The sequence below is a fragment of the Asparagus officinalis genome, chromosome 8, assembly GCF_001876935.1.
Source record: "Asparagus officinalis chromosome 8, Aspof.V1, whole genome shotgun sequence".
Lineage (NCBI taxonomy): Eukaryota > Viridiplantae > Streptophyta > Magnoliopsida > Asparagales > Asparagaceae > Asparagus > Asparagus officinalis.
Window position 1 is genome coordinate 18,472,304 of NC_033801.1, and position 14,023 is coordinate 18,486,326.

A 14,023-nucleotide genomic window follows, 5' to 3' on the forward strand; every position below is an offset into this window, starting at 1 on the left:
CACGGATGAGGAAGGGGGAGGGGAGGGGAAGGGAGGAGAGGAGGTGGGAGAAGGAGCAGAGGGCGGAGAGGGAGCTGGAGATGGAGGGGGGAGGAAGGATTTGAAGGAGGGGAGGCTGCTGCCGAGGAGGACGGGGGAAGTGAGGCGGTCGAGGGGGAGCTTGAAGGAGCTCGTGCCCATGTCGATGGCGGCAAAGAGGAGCTGGGGCTCTGGCTCCATTGATGGCGACGGAGATGAGATACTTTTGGTTGGATTGGAATCGAAGGGTACGCTGAGGAGTGATGGAGGAACGCTAGTAGAAGAAAAGATACGGGACTACTAGTCCCGTATACTTTTGGTTTTTGTTTTAGCTGACAACTAATGCACTCAAAACATATAGGACTATTAGTCTCGTATGTTTTGAGCAGGGTGTTTTTTAAAATCGAACAGGCCAAAAAGAGGTCGATTTTGCTAAATAATTAGCAAAATGGTTGATTTTGCTAATTATTTAGCAAAAAATGTCTTTTAAAAAAAATCCCTTAATGCAACTGCTATAATATTAGATGATATCCGAGTTTATAAGTCAGGGGGAAAAAATCTAATGAAGCTAATCTTCAAATATTATTGCTAATCAAACTATGTCAGGTATTACGATCTGCATTAGAATATAGCTAACTATACCGAGATGTGTGTATGGTCCCACATTAGACAAATGGTTTTAAGAGCAAACTGACGTCACAATACCTAACAGTTTAAGTGTTTGATTAGCTTGGTTATGAATATACATTTAAGACCAATTTAACCGCAAAACGGAATTGTTACTTTAGAACGTATCAAGAGTGACTGGGATCTGCTTAGCCTACTAATGAGAACAAATCCTATGTATGTTGATGGCATGTTTTTGTCTCTACAATTGTTGGTTTAGACTGAAGTCTAGGATGACGGATAAGCATTCATAAGATGATGAGTTAAAGTGAAAATCTAGAATCAATACCTAATAGCTTAAACTTCTAAATTAATATTAGACTCAGCCTGATGTTTATGATGTAAACTTAAATTCTTAAATAAATCAATCTTCATCATAATACCAAGATCTTAGAACAATATGATTTTCACAATGAACAATCTAATTAAGAAAACGTACCTAGATCCATGATTTGAAACTTGAAGAGAAATTGATTGCAAGATGAATAACCTTGAAGGCTTGAGTTTCTCTCCCTTAACCCGCATGAACTTTTCCGAAATTTTCTTGATGGAGAGAAAATTTTCACCACATAGGTAGAGAGAGGACCAAGCCTCTTAAATAGAAACCACCCACCTTCCATCAACGTGAGTAGTTAACTTTATTTGTTGACCAATAGGAATTTAGCATAAAACATGAGTAGTTATATAACAAAAATAAATCATGACCACTATCTTAAACTATAAAAACGTGAGAAAACAAAACCTGTGACCACTAAATTTGTTAGTTAAAAAAAAACATGGGCCACTACACTGAAAATAAAAACTAACATATGACCCTTATGGTTCATGGTTATACTTCAATCCAAATCGGTTAGCAACATACCTATAAGTCAACCTGCCCTTTTGACACAACCATGTACGCGTTTACGTATATCATCGAAAGTTTTAAACTTTAGTCAAAATTACAAAGATTTATTAAACATAAATGCTATTTGATCTTCTTTTTAGTACAGGTTGCAACCTGGAAGAGGCTGATCATGTGCTGCTTAATTGACTAATCAATTTTTCTGACTCCATCACAGTCCCTGTACTATTAATCTATTGAGTCATGTGATTAGGCACCTGACTTCTGAAACTAATCTTTTGCTAATCTTTATATTTTCTAATCAAAGTAGCACTTAGCTCATTTTTGGCTGGCTTAGCTTTTTGTTAAGCAAATCAACTTTCCAGTTTATAAGGCTAATGTGAATTGGTATATAAAGTCAAACATTAATGTGAAGCAGTATGCTAGCAAACTTTCCAGTATGCATCTCATGCATGAAAATAAAATAAAATAAAACTCAAGTGTTCCTTCCTGAGTCATTCAACTCAGATTCCAGATCCTATGGTCTCACAAATTCTACTTTGTTTTCACATGAGTATTGACTGTATAAGATCATTTTGTTGGAAAAAATCAAATAAACTTAAATTAGCATGTAAATTAAATCCGAATAAAAATAAATAATTAAATTTGGCCTGATTGGCAGCAATCGTGTAACCACTGCTCTAGAAGATTGAGGACCCGCCTATCGCCCTGGCGTAGATGATCCCCTCTCCCCTAGCGGTAAAACCCCCCGAAATCGGCCGACCTCTGTACTCGGGCGAGAGTACAGAGCTTCTGCTCAGATGAAGAAAGTTGCCCAAATATAAAATCAATACTATGAATAAATAATATGAAGAGGAGAGAAGAGACTTGTTGTTTTCCTTATCAAAACCGAGCTCAACATACGACTATATATATATGGTGTTGGAAAGAGACGTTACAAAACCCGCAATTAATACGGTAACGTTCGTCATAAATTTTGTAATGTTCCACATAATTATATAGCCGTTACACATATTTTTAATTGCTAATTAAAACATGTTTTAATTACAAAAATTTATTACTATTCATGAAGGCAAAATTGTCTTTTCTTAACAAAATATCTAACAGTCTCCCCCCCAAAGGCAATATTGACTGAAAACTCAAAACCAATAAATAAATCAAGAAATCATAAAATAAATATAGGTTGGGCAACCTTTCGTATCGTGAATTCAGGAGAGATAGCTTCCGGCTTTGAACCTTTCTTTAGTGAGTTTATCGCCACCTGAGGACATAATGGACTAGGCCTTGAATTAGGCCATTGAATCAGGTATTGATAAAAACACATATAATATATCTTCATCTATATACCAAAGCGGGTTGAGCGTTAAAAGCCATGCTCACAATAACCGACTCATGAGAGTTTCTAGGGGTTAGCCCAGCCCCCCCAACCGCGGCCATCACAGTTTCTCTTACGTAGGTAAGTCCTCAAAGGGTACTACAGCTGTTTATTTAATACCCCTCATAATACACACGTTAGACTTATTAAGAGTAAAACTCAGCCTAGCTAGCTGTATCATAAGAGCATTGTCATCATAGAGAAGAGGTAGTAGCACAAGCTACATAGTGATATATGAATATATCTGGGTCGATGCTCCACATGAGTGTCACTAGTGTAGCTTGTTTCTACTACATTGAACCAACATTGGGACTACGTCTCCAAATAAGGGTTGAGTTGCCGCTGTCAGTGACCTCATCTATGGGCTTAACCCCATCTCCCTCAATGAATCCAGAACCATACTCCTGGATAGTCCCTTAGTCAACAGGTCAATAAGATTCATTTTAGACTTTACAAAGTCTAGAATCACAACTTTGCCCAGTAGGCGTTGTATATATTTATCAAGTTATTTTATAATTAGTTTTTTATTTGACATTAGGTCCCCTTCTTGTTTAAGCCATTTTTCAAATCAATCTTTTCAGGAAAGAGTACAGGTAGCAAGAGGAGGGATTGATTTGAAACAACTTATAAGGATAAAGGGACCTAATAGCAACTTTAATTATTTGATAGACTAATTTCAATATAACTTCAGTGATTTTGAACTTTTATTCATCATATAGATTGAAGATATAAGATATACCTCTTGATTTGATTTTCCAGAACATTAATTGATTCATCACATCTCCTGTAACTAGGCATATTAGTTGACAGAGCATATTTATATCAACTCTAATCATTTCCTGAAATCTCAAGAGAAAGCATTACATGTAGTTAAATAAAGAGCTATAAAAATTACTCTTTCTAGTCAATATTAAAATGATAGGACATCAAAACATGTTAGCATAAAAGGTCATGGTCTATGATCATAAAAATCATAGTCTATGTCTGAATATGTAACTGCATAGAGTTTGTGCAGATTAGAATTTGACCTTAATATCTAAATATTTCAAACTAATATGAAACTAAAATACTGCAGTTATATCTTTATATGCATGCATATGTACATACATGAATGAAATTACTAATAGTTACATGCAAAGCATTCAAGAGAACCTTATAATATGATTTCATTTCTTAAAGTATATTTCATATTTCATATGCATAAATTTTAAATTCTCGTATTATAAGAAGTTGCAAATTTGTTGCTTACAAGGAGACCTTCTAGGTTGCCTATAAAAGAGACCTTCCAAATTTAAATTGGTTACCTACAAAAGAGATCTTCAAAATTTAAATTGGTTGCCTACAAAAGAGACCTTCCAAATTTAAATTGGTTACCTACAAAAGAGATCTTCCAAATTTAAATTGGTTGCCTATAAAAGAGACTTTCTAAATTTAAATTTATGCATATGAATTATTCTCATAATTCCGGTCCTCTTATTCATGCTTGAATATAACATGTTTCATATGGAAATATAACAATTATCAAATAAAAGGGTTTAAGAATATACAACTTACCATTTGATATGGATGTGCTATTAGTATCAATCTTGAGTCCAACTCCAGTATTGACTTCTTTAAGTTGGTTCACAATGAGTTTGGTATACATCAATTAATGAATTGAAGCTTTTCAAAATCATATTAGCAATATTGTTCATGTATCTTGGCAGGAAATTAATTAACAATGGATTCACACAATAAACATTTGGTAACGGTTTCCTTCCTTGTGATTGATAAAGCAAAAAGGAATTAACAATAAATAATACATTTGAGCATTTATGTTAGCAATTACATAGTCATATTAAGCACAATTTTTTATTGTGACTGATGTAAATACAATACTTTAGGGGGGGGGGAGTAATTTAAATGCTCATGCATGCAAAATTCCAAAACCATGTATGCTTGGTTGATGAATTTCACTCCTAAGCATAGGAAACATACATGTATATATTATGTGATGATAGGAGTCTTAGATGTTAGATAAGCATTATAGCATAGAAAGATTTAATATTTAAACAGATAGTTTATTAACCGAGTTAGAGTATTTCATCATCAGTTACAGTCTATATATATATATATAGCGTGCCAATTTTGACTATAGATGTAGTGCATGTATAACGTAACAGATATGAGGTTCACACATACACAAACTTTGAATGCATAGTGACAACATTCAGCACATATCTACTTGGCTAATAGTACAATCTGTTTACACATGAGTTACACACTTCTTATCACTAAGAGGTATATGTATATATATCATGTCACATGGCACAAATATAGTATGCAGATCATAAAAGATCAGTTACAAATTAAAGAAATGTTGTGCTTAGCAAATGGATCATCCAAAAACTACATCAATTAAAATAAAGTAATAAAACAGTTTCTGAACAGTATGAAACAGTGCCTGAATTTTATGAACAGTGACCTTTTTTTTGCAGCAATTAACTAATAGTATTAATTACTAGTTACGCCAACAAATAATGAAAGCAATTAGATTAGATGAACAATAATAAAATTGCTTAATAAAAAGAAAAACTCCCTCGAGTGAACAGTAACCCTTGGTGAACAGTAACAAAATTTTCCTTTTTTAAATTTTAATAACAACTAAATTAAATTATTAGTTAACAAATAAACAAGAGCAAGTAAAGCAAATTACAACAAATTAACTATTATTAATTTTCTCTTTTTTTTTAAACAGAAAGAAATATATATTTTTTCCGGATGAGCAGTAAAAACGATGAACAATACTTTTAATATAAATTTTTTTTCGAATTAAAAGCAAAAGCTATAAACTACTCAATCTTGTAGATTATTGGAAAAAATCAAATAAACTTAAATTAGCATGTAAATTAAATCCGAATAAAAATAAATAATTAAATTTGGCCTGATTGGGAGCAGTCGTGTAATCACTGTCCTAGAAGATTGAGGACCTGCCTATCGTCCTGGCGCAGATGATCCCCTCTCCCCTAGCGGTAAAAACCCCCGGAATCGGCCGGCCTCTGTACTTGAACGAGAGTACAGAGCTTCTGCTCAGATAAAGAAAGTTGCCCAAATATAAAACCAATACTATGAAGAAATAATATGAAGAGGAGAGAAGAGACTTGTTGTTTTCCTTATCAAAACCGAGCTCAACATATGACTATATATATATGGTCTTAGAAAGAGACGTTACAAAACCCGCAATTAATACGGTAACGTTCGTCATAAATTTTGTAATGTTCCCCATAATTATATAGCCGTTACACATATTTTTAATTGCTAATTAAAATATGTTTTAATTATAAAAATTTATTACTATTTATGAAGGAAAAATTATCTTTTCTTAACAAAATATCTAACACACTTTACCATTTTTAAATTGCAATTCCAATTTGAATTAAATGTTAACGGTCAACAATTGGAATAATATTTTTCGTATTATTGGTCTAAAAATGAGATTTGGATCCTCTTCACTACTAAAAAAGTAGTGGAGGAACCACTATTTAATTACAACCATTGATCTAATTATCTAATGGGTGATTATAATATTTTTTTTTGTGTGTGCAAAGTAGGAATGAGTGCAACACATGGAGTACGATGAATGTTAGATTTAAACTTATCAAAATCAACCACTAAATAATCAATATTTGGGATTAAAAGTAGCCGTCTATTCACTACTTTTTTTAATGGAAATGATCCAAATTCCTAAAAATGTGATGCTACGTTGAATATTGTTATAAGATCATGTATCATCCTGTATCATCCTTGTGTGTATAAATTAACAGAAGCATCAAGAGAAAAGCTGCAAAAGCAGCACTGCAAGATCGGACATGTTCTATGATTAGGTGAAAAAGGTTAGTTGGAATGTTGACTAGGAGCTGTAGTGACTCAAATTGCTTAATTCAACTTAAATATGTCTAGATTCAATATTAATCATCCTAACATTATAATGGTTTCTTTGGTTAATGATCACTTTACAAGAAATTATCTAAAATAAAATTTTGCAGACTGACGAAATCAATTACGGGCTGTTTGTTTCCATGCATTTTTGCATCATTGGATTAAATAATGGGACCCATAAATTAAAAATCATGGATTTTTAGCAAATACATATCTGTTTGTTATTTTTTATATACAGATTTGAGGTTGCCACATAAGATAATGCATCAAATATAATTCCCTAAAATTATGCTGATTTTAACCGGATATGTGAATTTAGTCACATATTCTCAACAAAATTCTTGTACAACCAAACAAAATTTGATTGGATGTTATTCCTTATGCAAATCCTCTTCAATATCTATCACACACATGATCTTAATTATGTTTTTTGCTAAATTCTTTCCATGAATCAAGATTAAATCATAAACCAGATAGCCCCTTTGGTACTTTAAAATTGTGTAGCTTTGATCTTACTCAACCACCTCGCCTTTGCTCTATGCTCCTCAAAACCACTATGAAGGACAGATTGGATTTAGGGCGTTTAAGGTTTTTTTTCTTGTTTAAGGATTTTTTTTAAAGTTCAGATATTCGATTAGGATGAAGTTGTTATGTACTTTATTTGGAGTTGTTATTTTGTTTGGATTTATATTTGATGTTATCTAAAATTAGGATTTTATTTATTATTCAGATTTTGTCTTAGTCCTACAAATAATGTTGTAGTTTTCTTCAATTTAGGGGATGTTTGGTTGGTTTCCTAAAAATCAAGAAACGGAAAAGTGTGCATGGAAATCAATAAAATATTATTTTCATCCATTTCCATCCTTAAAACTCATCACAACATCCAATAAAGTATTATTTTCATCCCACAACTCATCTCATATCATCTCCTAAAAATAAACCAAACACAAGAAATGGGTCAATATTATTTTCATCCCACAACTCATCTCATATCATCTCCTAAAAATAAACCAAACACAAGAAATGGGTCACATCATCCAACTCATATCATCTCCTAAAAATAAACCAAACACAAGAAATGGGTCACATCATCCAACTCATCTCATCTCCATAACATCTCATCTTTAAAAATCACTCATATCATCCAATAATATGGTGACAACTCATCTCATCTCATTAATATTTCATTTCCACCTATTTCCTCCAAAAAGCTAAGAAATCGATTTACTTAAGTGTGGGTCACATAATCCAATAATATAATGATAACTCATTTTATCTCATCTATTTTTTTTATTTTTATGAATGAACCAAACACAAAAAAAGAACCTATTATAGGAAATAGGTTTATTATAATTTATTTCCTTTTTTTAGCCAACCAAACAACCTTAAAACAAATTTTCTTAAAAAATCACACACATCATCCAATAATAATGTGACAACTCATCTCTCATTCTTTGATTTTCTTCTTTTTAGCCAACCAAACAATCTCAAAACAATTGTTCTTAGAAATATGTTTCCTATTCTTTGATTTCCCTCTTTTTTAGGCAAACAAACAGCCCTTTAGAGTACAGACGTCTAATATGAATTTTTTCTAGTATATGTGTAGTGCTATATGAGAAGCGAAAAATCCAATTAGATGTTGTGTCTGAAACCAACCTCTCAACAATATAATCTTCATAATTTTAAAAGATCGTATTCATCAAATGGGCGCTATGGCTTAACTTTAGGGGTGCAAAACACTCAGGATATATCCGGACCGACCGTAACCGTATCCGTTAAAAAAGTGGATATTGTAGGAAAAGATTGCAACCATTCGGATATGGTTTCGGTTCTGTTTTTTTGTTTTGGGTTTTCATTGCGGATACATTCCGGATATCCGGATGTTTATAACTCAACTAATTTTTATACTTGGTGTTGAATCGGGTCATTATATATACAACCCATCTTATCCTCTACCCGACCCGATTTAAATTAGATGAAAATTCACCCGATAGCAGTGATCAAAATCCTTCGCTGTTCTTCTGCGATCTCAAAGCCTCCGCCTTCGACTTCCGCCTTCGACCTCAGCCGTCTCCATTCAAGACTCCGCCTTGGACCTCCGACCTCCGCCTGTCCAAGCCTCCGCTTTCGACCGACTTCAAGCCTCCGCCTTCAAGCTCGACCGACCATCAACAGCGACCTCCGAAAATTCTCCTCCTCGGTTTCTTCTAACACTAAGGTGAATTCGAAACTCTAATTGGTTGAATAAAAAACCCTAATCTGTATGATAAAAAATCCTAATTTTCTAGCCCTTCGTTGAGTGCAAAGCCCTAATTTATTTGATAAAAAGCCCTAATTTGCTACCCTTTATTGACTGAAAACTGAAAAAAACTAGTTTATTTGACAAATGATTTAGCTTAAAATTTTTTGAAGTTCTGGAGCACATGCACCTTGAATTAAAGTAGCAAGTTATAAGCTAAAACTTGCTTCGGAATTAGGAACTACAAGCTACTAATATTAGTGCTAAAAATTTTCAACTGATACCTAAGTGCCAATTCCACCCCCATTCCCAATACCCACAAACACACAAATAAATAGAGAATATCATATCTGTATCTGACTCTCTAATATCCGAACCATAACCGTTTCCGTTTAGTGCAGATATGATAATGCCTTTTTCTTACCGATGAATATCCGAACTGTATCCGTATCCATTTTAAAAAGCGGATATGGATATGATAAGTATCATATTCGAATCGTATCCGAACCGAATGCATCCCTACTCGTACTGCATTAGCAAACCCACCCCTACTCGTACCCTATCCCACGCGATTTCATTAGCTAATTCTTCAGAAAATAAGGAAAAATAAAAATTGAATTAAATATTCATATTATCCTTCTCTTTAATTACAGTTAGAATTTATTTTCAGATGGAAGCGGCCACAATAGATTATTCAGCATCAGCAGTTGAATTTATGGAACTTGCTTTAGAGCAGGTCAAACCCCTGTAAACCCCGATATGTTTACAATAGCAGATTCAGATCCTCTCCAATTAGGTGGTAATTGGAGATAATCCAATTCTCTCAATCCTTGCCATCATTATCACTTCCAGCGGATAAGATCATGCCACATAGGATTTCTATTGTTATCTTGAGAACCACTTTGGTCTTGAAAACTACTAGTAAACTTGAAAACCACTTGTAAACTTGAAAACCACTATGATCAAAACATCTATTTGTGATAGTGAAAATCTTAGGTGGTGTGATCTCATCCATTAAAATTGAGATAGGCGATAAGGATTAAGAGAATTGGAGTCTTTCCTATTACCATATAATTAAAGAATATCTGAATCCTTACAACATCTCATCTATTTGTTGCGTGATATGAGAAAAATGACCTTGTCTATTTTTTGGTTCCTTGATCTCAGATTTCTATTTTTGTTATTCAAAAATAAATATCTCCTTTGGCTATTGTTTATTTCCTTCTCTTCCAATTACAGGCTAAGTTTTCTTTCAACAATCTAGAAGTCCCAATTGGGTAAGTTAATCCGTGCCGCATTTAGAAAATATTTTTGTACTGTTTTTGTTGTGGTTTATCAGGTAATCTATATATCTAGCATCACAAACATAGTCATCGGATAGGATATGAGTGCACACAAACACATGGATACAATTGCACCATCTCCTTGAAAGTATGAAGTCTAAAAGCAGCAAGATCACAATATTGTACACCCTCGAATTCATAATTGTCCAACACTTTCAACCTTCCATCACAGCCTCAATCATTCATATTACATGGAAAAGATTGGTCTAAGATATGTCTTAAAGAGTACGTGAAAACAAAAGCACGAGAAAATAATGCCAAATTGAGAAGCACCACTAAGGTGAGGATTAGGATCCAGATGATGCCAAAAATATGCTCTATTGTTGAATAATTCATTGAATAGAGACGGGCCTTTTCCCAGAGTGGATAACAGAATATCAGCTACTTTAAGCTGAAAATAAGATTTTACCATCATTGCAAAATGAGGTACTGGGTTTATTTTATAGGTAGCTCTCCACCTTGTCAGTGGATGGATATTCATTCTGGCAAGAAACCCAGAATGAAAAGAAACTAGATATTGAATGAAAACAAGTTTGTCAAGAAACCACTTTTCCAAAGAATTAAGCTGTTTGAGTTATTGGATACAATGTATATCAAACAAAGTTAATAAGGATATGAAGAACATAGAAGTCCAAGGAGAGTGAAATGGAGAAGGAAGGAGGGGAAGTGAGATGGTAGGTAAGGGCACTTTAAAATTGTAGCAGAGCTCTTCATTCCTCACATGCATTTTTCTTCCTTTTTATTTTTTTTCTTGTCATGTGTTATGTGCTTTTTGGCAAAATTGAAGCATAGTTCATGGGTAGGTCAAAGTATGACGTACATAATGAACTGAAATTATAGAAATTTCATGAACAGTTTTATAAAGCAATATCTTTAAAGAAGGCATGCTGATTTCCATGTGATGGATTTGTAGTAGGTCAAAGTATGACGTACATAATGAACTGAAATTATAGAAATTTCATGAACAGTTTTATAAACCAATATCTTTAAAGAAGGCATGCTGATTTCCATGTGATGGATTTGTAGTAGGAGTGTAGGACTTATGACATCGTGATATTTAAACGAAAAGCTTTCTGAAGGCATTTTGTTTTGGCTAAGATAAGCATATCTGGTTTGCAGCTTCCATTGTATATTATGGGTTTCTATGAAGAAAGACTTTACATAAATTTATTGCTTATGTATTGCTCATTCTTTCCCAACTTCTAGGTGTGTGATTGTGGAGAATGACAAGGTTATTGCTTCTGGGAGCAACAAAACAACTGAAACACGAAATGTATGAGTCTCATCCTTTGTTCAAATGAATAGAATGTCTGGCTTGGTAATAACTAAGCTTTTTTTAGATATGTCTTTGTTTCTTGATTGTTGTTCAAATGTTTAACTACATAGGCTATATTTCCTGTTAGTATAAGCTTGATCACGAGCAACTGGTGGTGGTTCAGTCGATCATAGGTCAAGTCATCAGTCCATTTAAGTTAGAAAACTGCAAAACTCTTATCACCCCTGAGTAAAGCCTTTTTATACTTCTTCATATGATCCAACCGTAGGAGCTGACATACCTGAACATTTTCCATTGGATTCCCGGCACATGCTTTAGGAGAGATTTCTAATTAATCCTAACATTTCTGCTTCAGAGGAAACCACAACTTGCATCAATCCATACCTTTTTTAGCTTATAGCCTTATTCCTTATTATGATGCTTTCCCTCTAAATCTTGTGCGCAGGCTACAAGACATGCAGAAATGGAAGCTATCGATTTTTTACTAGATAAGTGGCAAACGGATGGACTTAATCAAATGCAAGTTGCAGAGAAGTTCTCAAGATGTGATCTCTATGTTACATGTGAACCATGTATAATGTGTGCCTCAGCATTGTCAATTCTTGGTATAAACCTACTAACTGGGCTTCAAGTTGAGCTTTCTTTAAGATTAGCATGTGATTACCATGTGTTTCTTGAGCAGGAATAAGGGAGGTCTACTACGGTTGTGCTAATGATAAATTTGGAGGATGTGGATCTATCTTATCACTACATCGGACTGATTCTGAGCAGATGTCCAGGTATTGGGAGTGAGATCAATTTGTTAGAGTTTTATATCTAAATCCATAATCAGTATGTTCATATATTCCTCTTAGGAGTTTATATTACATGAAAATGCTATGTTTACTTTTTTTTTCAAAGTTGCTCATAGTAGTTAAGACTGTATGAGAGAGTAACTTTATAAGAAATTAAATGGTTAGATTATCTTACTTATTTGCACCTTTGGTTGAATATGAATTTGATTTGGAAACTGCAGCAGTCATTAAAACTTAATATCATGTGAGTTAAGGAGCTTGGCGTATAATTATTTTGTTTTAGTTGATGGACAAGGTCAAATATCACCTGTAGTGTTAATATGATTTTTACATAATTAAAGCTTGAACTTCTATTTTCTTGTGGCAGTGAAGAGAGCTTACATGGAAAGGGCTTCAAATGTACAGGAGGATTCATGTCATCGGAGGCCATTGCTCTTTTGCGGAGTTTTTATGAACAGGGAAATCCCAATGGTAAGTCTATTATACATTTTATAAGCTCACAGTCCTTATTCAAATTTATTTGCTCACACATTATTAAACATCCTTTTGGAAATATCAACAAGATATAAGTAAAATCCATTCATATGCAAATGAAATTTTATTCCAGAGCTTCAGTTATTAATGGTGAATATGTATTACATTAGAAGAGATTTTTGCCGACAGGAAATTGGAATTTGATATCTAGGGAGCCAATGTCGTCTCAATAGTGCAGCCTTAAGAAACTAGGAACAAAAACAAGATTTGAGAGAACAATAACTTTTGCTTTGTAATCTAGAATTTGATATCTAGGGAGCCAATGTGGTCTCAATAGTGCAGCCTTAAGAAACTAGGAACAAAAACAAGATTTGAGAGAACAATAACTTTTGCTTTATAATTTATATATAGATATCTAGGGAGAACATGCCATCTTAATTTGAGTTTATGCAGCCGTTGGTAAAATACACTGATATCTTGGAGTTCAAATTTGTTTAAACTGACATGCTTTCTTTTTATCTCTTTATCCTATTGCAGCTCCAAAGCCTCATCGGCCAGTACGAACTCTTGCTCCATGCTAGAGTAGATATTCCCACCAAAAAAAAAAAAAATTGGAGCAATTTTCTCCTGGATTCAAACAGTCTCAACGAACAGAGCTTTATTTTTCTGATCTCTTTTCTCTGTTTTTCAAGAATATTTTGCATGTAAATTAAAAAGAAACACATGAAGGAGGGGGAAAAATGCCTTTTGAAGTCAGTGGCAAGGTATTAATGTACAAACTCCGCTATAATGCAAGGCTGTCATTCATTTCCGCAAAAAAACAAGAAGATCGAATTAATTCATTACACAATTTTTATTGTTCTTTATGTAGCTTAAAATTTGAGATCACTTTCATCAATTTTGTTCTTCTCCAAAGCCTTTTCTGTTGGCATTGATTTGGTCTAGTAAAGCCCTTGAATGAATGTGCATAGTTATTTTTGTGCGGACTGGATTGGTTTAAGTTCAACAGAAAATTCAATACATAACTGCAGATTTGTACCTTTATATTCTCTTTATCATACCTTGCAAAGGAAAGA

The 14,023-nt window shown here is 33.6% G+C and overlaps 1 protein-coding gene across 2 annotated transcripts; it reads left to right on the top strand.

Annotated features, from left to right (window-relative positions):
- Positions 8,937-13,809, top strand: LOC109822308 (tRNA-specific adenosine deaminase 2). Of its 2 annotated transcripts, XM_020388490.1 has the most exons (8): positions 8,937-9,039; positions 9,731-9,796; positions 10,300-10,337; positions 11,610-11,676; positions 12,125-12,284; positions 12,362-12,458; positions 12,841-12,944; positions 13,485-13,809. In XM_020388490.1, the coding sequence occupies exons 2-8, from the start codon at positions 9,731-9,733 to the stop codon at positions 13,526-13,528; spliced, it is 576 nt and encodes a 191-aa protein (XP_020244079.1). In that variant the 5' UTR covers positions 8,937-9,039; the 3' UTR covers positions 13,529-13,809. The 2 variants fall into 2 exon arrangements, with proteins under 2 accessions (XP_020244079.1, XP_020244080.1); XM_020388491.1 differs by lacking the exon at positions 9,731-9,796.

Bases quoted from the DNA above. Each gene is read 5' to 3' on its own strand.
- LOC109822308 (XM_020388490.1), top strand. From the start codon at position 9,731: ATGGAAGCGGCCACAATAGATTATTCAGCATCAGCAGTTGAATTTATG. The intron at 10,338-11,609 runs GTAAGTTAATCC...CCCAACTTCTAG, and splicing joins AATCTAGAAGTCCCAATTGG to GTGTGTGATTGTGGAGAATG. The intron at 11,677-12,124 runs GTATGAGTCTCA...TCTTGTGCGCAG, and splicing joins AAACAACTGAAACACGAAAT to GCTACAAGACATGCAGAAAT.